Raw genomic sequence first — 12375 nt, forward strand, 5'->3', positions numbered from 1 at the left:
TGCCTGCCCTGCCTGGGTGAGGGGCTGAGAGCCATTTTCAGGTTGGCCACACCCCCTTCTGGTAAGGGGGTCCTGCTGGGGTGCCTGGCCAGCCTGGGTGAGTGGCTGACGGCTATTTGCAGGCTGGCCACAGCCCCTTCAGGGTGAGGGTCCCTGCGGGGGTGCCTAGCCAGCCTGGCTGAGGGGCGGAGGGCTGTTTGCAGGCTGGTCAAGCCCTCCAGCAGGGACCCTTACACCTTGAGGGTGTGGCTAGCTTGGGTGAGGGGCTAATGGCTGTTTGCAGGCTGTCAAGCCCCCTAGTGGGGACCCTCACCCCATGAGTGTGTGGCCAACCTGTGTGAGGGGCTGATGGCTGTTTGCAGGCTGGCCACAGCCCCCAACTACCCAAGCTCCTAGTGGAGGCTGGCTGGAAGCAGGTATCTGGGATTTATTTAGCTTCTATATTTGAAACTTTGTTGCCTTTAGTGGAGGCCACAGCTGGCCAGGGCAGGTAGGAAGCTTGGCTTCTTCCATCGCCAGGGCAACCAAGCCTCCTGCTTGCTCCAGCTCCGTGGCTGCCAGCCACCATCTTGGTTGGGTTAATTTGCATATAGTCACTCTGAGTGGTTGGTGGTCGTGGCTTGGGGTGTAGCAAAGGTACAGTCAATTTGCATGTTTCTCTTTTATTAGATTAGATGCTTTAGTACCCACATGGAGAAAAGATTAGGAGACTATTAATACAGAGATTTATAGAATAAATTAAGGAAGATGCTAACATAGGTAAGATTTTTATCTGCTCCCATATATAGTTGACCCAGGAACAGCATGAGTTGGAACTATAAGCGTCCACTAATACATGGATTTTTTTTTCAGTAAATATGTATAGACTTACTGTAAATGTATTTTCCTTGTGATTTTATTAATATTTTTCTCTAGCTTACTTTCATTGTATATAATTATATATAATACAAATAAAAATATTAATTAATTATTGATGAGACTTCTGATCAACAGTAAAGTTTTGGGGGAGTCAAAAGTTTTGCATGGATTTCTGACTACAGGGGGTAGTGATGTTCCCATTGTGTTGTTGAAGAGTCAACTGTATTACTTTTCCAACCTCTTCGAGCATTGCTACAAGTTTTATGAACATGTGTTTATGTGTACAGTCCAGATTAAAGCACATCTCTGAGGAATGATATGGGAAAGAGGAAGGATTTAGTGAATGAAAAGGACATTTAAAAGTTTAATGGGGTGTCCTAACCAGTTTGGCTCAGTGGATGGAGCATCGGTCTACAGACTGAAAGGTCCCAGGTTCGATTCTGGTCAAGGGCATGTACCTTGGTTGCAGGCACATCCCCAGTAGGAGGTATGCAGGAGGCAGCTGACCGATGTTTCTCTCTCATCGATGTTTCTAACTCTCTATCTCTCTCCCTTCCTCTCTGTAAAAAATCAATAAAATATTTAAAAAATAAATAATAAAAATAAAAAAATTGTTTAATGGGGGCTGGGTGACTATGACATCTGTCACTCCAGCCATTGCCAGAGGTGTTCTGCTGATCTGTCATTCTTTCCCACCATCATTTCAGAACTACACACTTGGCCAAAAGGATCAAACTGCAGAAAAATAAAAACTATTTTTCCAAGGCACATCAGTGAGAGCCCATACTCCCTTTGCTACTAGCAGTTGTGACTTTGTTACTAGAATTTAACGATGGATAAGGAAATGAAAATAAAATCATTGATTAGAATTATGTTTAACAACGGATTGCTAGACTACCCCAGTGCTTTCTGGATGGTCTTAGAAGATAGAGCTTGATATTTACAAGAGTATATTTAACCAAAATTAAAGCAAATAAAGCTGTTGCATTGAAATAGAACAACTGAATAGTAAAGATAAAAATTTAACATTGAGCAACAATTGTTGTTTCTTTTTTCAGTGTGTAGAACTGAAATACAAGTGAAACTATAATAACCATCCCTGAGGGTAACTGACCTTTGACAACACAGAAAGAAAATATTTATCGTCTGAAACTATTTCTCTCCAGTATTACAGAGTAAATGAAATATATAATCTGGCTAACAAGTTGTACTTTTCACAAGAGGACAAAAATCTTATGGAAGGATTCTAGCTTTGCTTTCTCCAAGTCTTACAGAAACTAAATATTGAATAAAGTAATAAGAATGGAAATTAATTATGTAAAATGAAGGCAAAGGGAAAATGTTAGAAGTATAAAATTATCTTGAAATATATATGACATATATAGTATAGATATAGATATAGATATATAAAGTATACACATATACTTTTTACTTCAGCATTTCAATTGTTTAAAACCAGAATTTAAAATTAATAAAACTTTTATTTGGTTCCATAGTAGATGAACATTTAGTATAAGGAAAATATTAACTCCATTACCCAAGAAATATATTTTAAGCACCTACCATTTGTGAGACTCTGGTCTACGAGTATGGGATATATCAGTCAACAGATTTAATTTAAAAAACAATCCTGTTATGGTGCTTACATGCCAATGGGAAAACCAGACAATGAATATAATAAATTAGTAAATGATGTAGTATATTAGATGGTGATGCATGGTAAAAAAAAAAAAAATGGAGCAAGATAAACTGGATTGGGAGCTCTGGGGTGGGGGGTGGGGTGGAACTGCAACGTTAAAAATTAGTGATCAGCTCAGACCTCAGGACAGAGCGAGGTACATTAATCTCTCCAGGCAGAGGCAAGAGTAGGACTGAGCCTCTGAAGCATTTATGGTTTTATTAAATACTCTTTCTAAGATTTAGAAGGAAATCAGAATATTGTTCCATGGTAAGAAATTCCCCACTTTGCCCAGAAGTCCAGGGAAAATTTTTTCTAAATGATCTTACAGATATTTTATAGCTTTCACAACATCTGGGTTTTTTAACCTGTCAGTGTCACTGTTTCTAATCTCAGACAACTCCATCTCAGTCCATGCAACCATCATCACCTCAGTGGAGGTGGAGAGAAATTGAGGTCTGAGAAATTTTAAGGAGATAAACACTACAATTTGGTGATGATGTGGATGCAGGAGGTGAGGAAGATGGAAATTTCCGGTGTGTGCAAGAATTAGATGATGGTGTCAGTCAATGAGATAAGAAACGCTGGGGGAGTTTCAGGCTGTGCTGTGGAAGGTCATGCTTTGCTCTTTGGACATCTGGAATTTAAATGCATTTAAGACATCTCTGTTTCTCAATGACTGTGCCCTCCCGCAACCGAGTTTCCACAGCCTCCAGTGTCATACACTTTAGTTCTGGCTGCAGCAAGCACATCACTATTCTGGGGCACACACACTGCGACTCACACAGGATCTCCTTTCAGGTTTGACCCCCCACCCCCACCAGCCACCAGTACCTCATCCATATACCTTCCCTTAGGTCAGTGATGGCGAACCTTTTGAGCTGACGTGTCAGCTTTTTGAAAAACCCTAACTTAACTCTGGTGCCATGTCACATATAGAAATTTTTTGATATTTGCAACCTTAGTAAAACAAAGACTTATATTTTTGATATTTATTTTATATATTTAAATGCCAAATATATCAACCAAAAAAATGAGTTCGTGTGTCACCTCTGACATGCATGTCATAGGTTCGCCATCATTGCCTTAGGTGATGGGATGCTACTCTCTTACTTAAAAACCAAGATTAAATGCTGAACTACTGAAAATCATTTCCAGTTCACCAGAAGGAATTATTCTTCCTTGCTATTTCCATAATATTTAATTTTTACTTTACTTGTGGCACTTGCTATATGCCTTGTGTTGTTTTAAATATTTGTGCCTATATCTCCCATTAGATTAAACTCATTGAATTCATGGGCAGGATCTTATTTCATACATAGTAACCCCTCAACACTTAGGACAATGCCTTGCATATAGCAGGGTCTAAATAAATAAGATTTTTATTAAAATGACAGTCATGCCCTAACCGGTTTGGCTCAGTGGACAGAGCGTCAGCATGCGGACTCAAGGGTCCCAGGTTTGATTCCGGTCAGGGGCATGTACCTTGGTTGCGGGCAAATCCCCAGTGGGGAGTGTGCAGGGGGCAGCTGATCGATGTTTCCTTCTCATCGATGTTTCTGGCTCTCTATCCCTCTCTCTCTCTCTGTAAAAAATCAATAAAATATATTTTTTAAAAAATGACAGGCATATGAGAATATTCTAAAGAAAAGCCCTTCCAAATTCTGTAGCAATCACTTCCTATAAATGTGTATTTTTAAAGTATCAAAAATTATTTGCATTTTAATTGTGTCTGGTACTTAGTATATAGGTACATCTAACAAATCAAAATCACTTGATATTGGAAAAATGAAAATCAACCAGAACAAAATCAGCCATGACTGATAAGATATTCACTAATGTATAAAATTATAGAAACATTTAGATGTCCTTGTGAAAACGTACTAATTCATTTTAAGAAATACCTAATAGTATAAGTAAGAAAAATAATTCAAAACTATTATTTACCCAAAGGGAATCCAAAGAATTCAGTTTGTTTCAGACAAACATGGATATCAGATTAACGTTACGATGAACATTGGACTAGATGAATAATCATTTAGTCATTCTATACATGTTTATTGAGTATCCATTATGCCTCAGCTATTCTTTTAAGTTCTTAGGATACATTAACGACCAAAAGATATATGTAAGAAAGTGTAAAGTATTTTCACAACTGCTCGTTCTTTTTTTAATTTTCATTTATAGAATCTACTTTTGTTTCTTCATTATGATTACAACTTTAATAGCTTTAAAGTGTTTAACTCCAAGAGAAAGCTTTTATAAACTAATTCATGCACCTAACTTAACTATACATCATTCATGTAATTTTAGAAGCCATGTGAACAACTATGTCAATTAACAGAGTAGCATTTGAAGCAGTAGCTAGTTGTACCTCCTTGATTTTAACATATTCTTCTTCATAAGAAATGAATGTGTTCAAACATACACATTATAGCTGAAATTATCTAAACGTTTTTGTTGATTTTTGTTAACTCTTGTATCAGATTGTGTGCTCTTGGTGAGCCGGGACCTGTACTATTTGTCTTCATAGCTTTATCCAAGCTTATCGTGTGCTCCGTAAATTTAAATAATTATTGAATGAATGAATGATGAATGAATGAATGCAGTAGTGAATGTTGAAACATATAATTCAAGCCTCTACATGTGTGGGAGGCGGGGGGCGGGGGGCGGGGAGGGAAAGCCTAACAAATGAGAACAAGAATGGAAATGCCATGCTAATCACGTGGTTCACTGAGTCATGCCACTTGAAAGAGTGCAAAGTGGACAATGTGACTCATCACTAGTGCTACTTTGTTGTGGCAGCTATTACTGTCTCTCTTTTTTTGCCTCATTTTCTCCATAATGTTTACGGCCCACACAAGTGAGAGCAGTGCTGACCATGTTGCCCAGAGCAGCCCTTTGCCAATGGCAGCTAAAGACTGTTCCTGGAGAATGAAAAGGAGCGGATGGTGAAGAACCAGGGGATCCATACTTGGCTGGCTGGTACCCTCATACAAATGGGCAATTCCAGTGGCCAGGGTGCTTCTCTAGTTAAACTGACTTCAACGCTGACGGGTGAGAGGTTGGGAGGCAAGTTTGCTGGAGCCAAGATGTACTGGACAACCACGGGCCTTTTCATTGCATTCCTCCAGTACCTAACTAGGCTTTAGCACTGTTGCCAAAGGGGAGGAACATAAGATTGCTCACTCCACGCGATACTATTTTTGCACACCAGCTGGTTGGGTAGGACTAAGTATTGCTATTCAAGCCACCAGTTGTATTTTGCATCTTCGTATCCTTGATTTCAGGCATAGAAGGATGAATAACACTTGGTATCTCTCACAATTTCTCCCCATCTGGCAGGAATGGTGAACATGAATACCTGGTATACCCAGGTGAGTGTGAAAGTATCTCTACTAGTGGTGTATTCTCTCTGTGACGGCTTCACAGAGAGGGTGATATTTGAGTCCGACTTTGCCTGATAAGTAGAAATTTGCCAGATGTGGGAGGAATGTAAGTCCAGGCAGAGGATACAGAATGAGCAAAGTACAGAATCTTGAAATTACTTGGCACTTCGGGGAATGTTCTGTACAGAGATGATAGGTCATGGTGCTGGAAAGGTTGTTTGAGGCAAGCTTGTCAAGGTTCATTGATTTCATGCCAAGGAATTTTGAGTTATGCTATAGAAACTGGAGAGCCATCTGAGGTTTTTATTCATCACAGTATCAAAATCTTTGCTACGTTTTTGGAAGCTAATACCAAAAGCATCATGGAAGACAAATTCACAGGAGCAGAAGAATGAGGGTAGCAGCCAGCCAAGTATTGATCCCCAGGTTCTTCCCCATCCGCTCCTTTTCATTCTCCAGGAAGAGTCTTTAGCTGCCAAATGGTCCCATAAAAACGATGAAAAATTCAGGACTCTTCACTTCAATCAATTGGATAATTGAATTTCTTTTTCTAGTTTTTGAAAAATATATAATATGAAGCTCTTGGGAAATAGGGGGATAAATAAGATGATACTTGTTGAGTTCAGCAAATGTGGAGACCAACTGTGTGCCAGTCCTGTGCTCAAAATCATGGACGATATGCCTTCATTCATTCATTCATTCATTCAGCAAATGTTTATTGAGGACTTCCTATGTTCTAAATGGGAACTAAAGGAACATAGTTTTGTACATCTTGGAGCTGACATTGTAGTAAATGATTCAAGTATTAACTAAATTATCCACACAAGTGCATAACTATAAATTTCTGTAAATGCTATAAAAGTTACGGAAGAATCTAAGAATTACAAATAGGAGTGAAACTGTTCCTATTATTAGATACAAATCATATCAGCTACATGATTTCAAATATTTGCTTCCAGTCTATGACTTCACCTTTTATTCTCTTAATGGTGTCTTTTATAGAGCGGAGTTTTTAATTTAGTGAAATCCAACTTATCATTTTTTCTTCTGTGGGTGGCGTTTTTGGTGTTGCACCCAAAAACTCATCTCTAAACCCAAGGTTAACTATATTTTTCTCTCATATTATCTTCTAGGAGTTTTATAGCTTTGTATTTTACATTTAGGTGTGTAATCCATTTTGAATTGATTTTTATGAAAGGTGTAAGGTTAGTGTCCAGTTTCTTTTTTGCATGTATGTTTAGCTATTTCAGCACCATATTTTGAAGAGATATCCCTGTCATAAGGAAGTTTACAGGTTAATAAAGGGAATAAGATGTGTACATAAATGATTGACTGAAATGACTTAACTAAGATATTTGCCTGTAAGATGTAAGAATTATGCTTAGGGGTTCAAAAGAAGTGGCATTGGAGAGTACTGTGGAAAGTGAATAAAGTTTCATCATGCAGATGAGGTCAAGGAGGAAATAACAAAAACAAGGATATATATATGATGGATTTGCATAGAGATTGATGAGAGGTCTAAGAGAAATAGAAGAGCCATGAGTCACTCTTGGGTTTTTTGCCCAAACAATAAGAAGAATGGACTCACCATTTACTGAGATGAGGATCATGGGGCAAGAGCAGGCGTGTGGCTAGGGCAGTGATGATGAACCTATCACACGCATGTCAGAGGTGACACGCGAACTCATCTTTTTGGTTGATTTTTCTTTGTTAAATTGCATTTAAATATATAAAACAAATATCAAAAATATAAATCTTTGTTTTACTATGGTTGCAAATATCAAAAAATTTCTATATGTGACATGGCACCAGAATTAAGTTAGGGTTTTTCAAAATGCTGACACGCCGAGCTCAAAAGGTTCACCATCACTGGGCTAGGGTATTCAGGAGCATGGTTTAGAATGTGTTGATTGTGCCTGTTAGACTTGAAGGGTCCAGTAAGCATTGAAACGTCCAGTAAGCATTTGGAGGCTTAAGTTTGGAGGTTAGCAAGCTTGTTAGTACATGAGTGGTATTTAAGTCTATGAAATCAGGGTGTGAATGTAGATAGAGAAGAAAATAGCTGCAAGGATTGAAGTGTGGAAGACTCCAAAATGTGACAGAAAGATGAGGAGAAACCAGAAAAAGACACTCAGATGAAGATGCCAATGAATTAAGGATGAGTCAAGCCAGGGGTGCAGGAAGCCCAGATGGATGTATTCAAGAAGGAGTCTGTTACATGCTGTTGATGGGTTAAGTAAAAGGATTGGAATGGACCCCTTGGATTAGCAATGTGAAGGTCATTAATGTCCTGAACAGAAACTGTTTCCATGGAGGGTATTGAGGACAGCCTGACTGAAATAGGTTTTCTTAATGAGTGGAGAGAAATTGAAGATACTAAATTTAGAAAACTCTTTTGAGGATTTATTTGTAATAAAACGAGGAGATGGAAGAAACTGCATCAGGGAAGGGTGTTTTTCTTTGCTCTGACAGCTGAGAGGGGAAGTAAGTGAAGTAGGAGTGAGAGGGCAACCGGCAGAAGTGGTGTCCTTAAGTGGAAGGAGACAGAATCTAGTGCCTGGAAGCCAGGCTGAGCACAGATGGAGGCGGGGACAGTTTATTAATAGACACAAGTCTCTAAGCAATGAGAAAGCATTAACGTTCATGAGTGAGGGGTATGATTCTTGTTGATCCTCATAATCTATTCTTTTCTCTGTTACTATAGACAAATTCAGATGCTTAAAAGTATGCCCAAAAATAAACATTGAAAATACAGTTTTGCTCAAAATAAAGTGAATGATAATTTTATGTTCAAAAAGTTTAAACAAACCCTTGTGTTTATCTCAGCAACTTTTTCTCCAGCTTTCATGTCAAATCAAGATTCTTATGCCATAGGTGAAAATTGCTGAAATGTTTTCCTTTGAAAATAAACTTCCTAATGTTTTAAATCAATTTTCTACATACATTTAACCTTTTGAAAATCCACTGTGTGATTTATTTTTTGTACTTCCCTTAAGTTTTGCTGATTAATAATTTTTAAAATTACCATTATCTGAGTATATCAAACTTAAAAGCTTCTACACAACAACAACAACAAAATAAAAGGGGCAGCTGAATGAATGGGAGATGATATTTGCAAACAATAGCTTTGACAAAGGTTTAATATCCAAAATTTATAAAGAATTAATAAAACTCAACACCAAACAAACAACCCAATTTAAAAATGGGCAGAAGACCTGAACAGACACCTCTCCCAAAAAGACATATGAACGGCCAACAGATATATGAAAAGATGTCCAACTTGACTATCTACTAGGGAAATGCAAATCAAAATGACAATGAGATACCACCTCACATCTGTTAGACTGGCCATCATCAACAAGACAAGTAATAACAAGTATTGGAGAGGTTGTGGAGAAAAGGGAACCCTCGTTCACTGCTGGTAGGAATGTAGACTGGTACAACCACTATGGAAAGCAGTCTGGCAATTCCTTAAAATCTTAAGAATAGAGTTACCATATGACCCAGCAATCTTTCTCCTTGTTATATACCCCCAAACCTTAAAAACATATATTCGCAAAGAAATATATAACCCTATGTTCATTGCAGCATATTCACAGTGGCCAAGACATGGAAACAACCAAAGTGTCCTGTGATAAAGGACTGGATAAGAAGATACGATACATATACACAATGGAATGCTACTCAGCCATAAGAAAAGATAAAATAGCAACGTTTGCAACAACATTGATGGGCCTTGAGAATATTGTGCTAAGTGAAATAAGTCAGTCAGAAAGCTAAGAACCATATGATTTCATTCATATGTGGGATATAAAATTGAAACCCGTGGAAATAACAGCAGTGTGGTGGTTGCCAGAGGAAAGGGGTTAATTGGGGATGAAGGGTGTCTAATATATGGTGATGGAAGATGATTTGACTATGGGTGCTGGGCACGCAGTGCAATATACAGATCTTATAGAAATGTATGATTGAAACCTACATGATCCTATTAATCAGCGTCACCCCAATTCATTTAATCAAATAAAAAAATAAACTGAAATTAGTATTTCTTGAGCACCAATGGCCTAGTACTACTTCACACAAAATTGGAAATTTAATGAATTCATATTTCTCTGACTCACCACTTTGTAGCAAATTAAATCACTCACAGATTTTAGAGAAAACATTAAAGCAAATTATATGCAGGATAGTTCTTGATAGGAATAGTGAACTCTTGATCATCCATGAGGTTTGACATGTTAACATTTTTCCAATGGAGAAGACAAGCAAACAGATCAAATACAATAGGTTATTTTCTGATAAAATTGCTATTGTTGAATTTAGTAAATTAGCTGCATATAATTTTTTCAGTCTCATCTGAGTCTAAAACTTACTTCCACTATGATCAATAATAAGTTCTCAGATCAGCAAGGGTTTTTCTTTTTGTATTGCTCCACAGACATGAACGTATTCACACCAAGAAAAGTAACTTCAGCAGACCTTTAATTTCCAGTCTGAAGGATGTAGATGATTTAGCAACCCTAGAAGTTTTGGATGAGGTAAGGAACCCGGTTTAATCAAACATAAACATTCTAGATTATTTTAATTCATAGGATTGATGTGATCGGGAGGTTGTTTGAATAATATCTGTGCCTCTCATGCTTCCTGTGCCTCTTGGCTTCCCGATTCTCTTTTCTGTCTTCAGTTTGAATACATGTGAGCCACATTTCCGCATAGCTCCAGCCTGGTGTCGATTTTTTTCCTGTTTTTGATATTCAACTTGCAAAGGTGTGAGTTTCCACTAGATGAATTGCTTATAGGACACAGACTCTTCTTCCTCTGAATTCTTTCTGTAAGTTTCAAAGGGATGATTTACTGAGGTCAGAAAGTCGTCTTCTACCACCTTCATGTGGCCTCCTTCCCCTTATTCCTCTCCTGTTCCCCTCTCAGAGACAGTGCTTCAAGGTCTCCACGTTACCTCAAAAGCCTGTTACTACCATGAGTGGTCCTCCTTTTGGGTTCTCAGCTCCCCAACTCTCACAGAGCTAACCTTTTAGGGCATTGAATTCTGCTTGAAACTCCTTATTTATCCCAGGGATGTCGGAAATAGATCAAACATCTCTGTGTAGGTACAAATCCAAGCCAGTAAATTGCAGTTTCAGCCGCCTTTCCTTTCATCGCCCTTTACTGCACATAATCATATCATTAGAGAAATGAAAGGTTCCTTTTCAGTGAAAGGTTGGGATCTCTATCCTGCTTGATCAACAGATTTTTGTTTTTTAAATACTCCTGATACATGCCTGATCATTTTGCTCAGAAATGCAACAAATCAGGGGACATTTTCTCAACAGAAGTAGTCATTTGGTAAATTTAGGGTTGCATAAACAACTCAAGTATTCCTCAAAATAATCTCTCTTGCGAATATCAAAGATCATGTAATCAGACAGTGTTTGCAAGTCAGAGATTGCCAAAACCTTTACAAATCCTTATGTATCAGATTTTCCAATGATGTGAATTTCTAGCTTTGAGGATTATAAGGAGGCCCTTGGTATCATAGTGCTGACTTATGTTAAACACTGGGTTTGTGATAGGTTTTTTTTGTTGTTGTTTTTGCTCTTATTGTATGTGCTTTCTTTTTGTCTTTTTTTAACCTAAGAACTTTTGTTCTTCTCTTGTGTCATGTACTATTTTAATGACACTATTAAAATTGTTACCATATACTCATAACTTATGAGTTATTTTTTATTTTACTTTATTTTATTTTTTCTATCACCATTTATTTCCTCTATGCCCTCTTCCACCTTCACCCACCCTCCTTACATCCACAATCAAAAGACTGTGTTGTATTCTGCCTCATAAAGCCAAATATCTAAGCAAAAGGTGAGACCATTCCACAGAGCCACTGAATAACCTCATTTTGGCATTATATTATGTTCACTGTATCTTCCTTTTTCTTTTCTAGTGTTTTTCTCTTTTTTTCATCATCTGCATTTGCTTATTTCCTTGAAAGCATCATCTTATCTAATAAAAGAGAAACATGCAAATTGACCATACCTCCACTACAACCACAAGCCACACCCACAGCCAATCAGGAGCAAGTATGCAAATAAACCCAACCAAGATGGCGGTGGCCACGGAGCTGGAGTGAACAGGAGGTTTGGGTTGCCCCTAGTAATGGAGGAAGCCAAGCTTCCCGCCTGTGCTCAAGGCTACAAAATTTCAATTATTGAAGATAAATAAATCCCAGATACCTGCTTCCAGCCACTGTGGCCTCCGCTCAAGGAGGGTCTGGGAGCCTGGGTTGCTCGGGGCCGTGGCCAGCTGGCAAACAGCCATCAGCCACTCATCAAGCCTGGCCAGGCACCCCAGCAGGGACCCCCACCCTGAAGGGGGTGTGGCCAGCTGGAAAACAGCCCTCAGCCCCTCACCCAGGCTGGCCACACCCTCATGGGGTGAGGGTCCCTGCTGGGG

General features: G+C 38.5%; 1 protein-coding gene across 1 annotated transcript in view; it reads left to right on the top strand.

The window, feature by feature from the left end:
* The window catches only part of MYO3A (myosin IIIA), a 212238-nt gene that overhangs the window by 77656 nt on the left and 122207 nt on the right, over nucleotides 1-12375 (top strand). Inside the window, exon 9 of the mRNA XM_006773822.2 lies at nucleotides 10364-10463. Coding sequence (XP_006773885.1) covers nucleotides 10364-10463 — 100 coding nt within the window. The remainder of the gene's footprint in view (nucleotides 1-10363; nucleotides 10464-12375) is intronic.

The sequence above is a fragment of the Myotis davidii genome, unplaced genomic scaffold (assembly GCF_000327345.1).
Source record: "Myotis davidii unplaced genomic scaffold, ASM32734v1 scaffold86, whole genome shotgun sequence".
In the NCBI taxonomy this organism is placed as follows: domain Eukaryota; kingdom Metazoa; phylum Chordata; class Mammalia; order Chiroptera; family Vespertilionidae; genus Myotis; species Myotis davidii.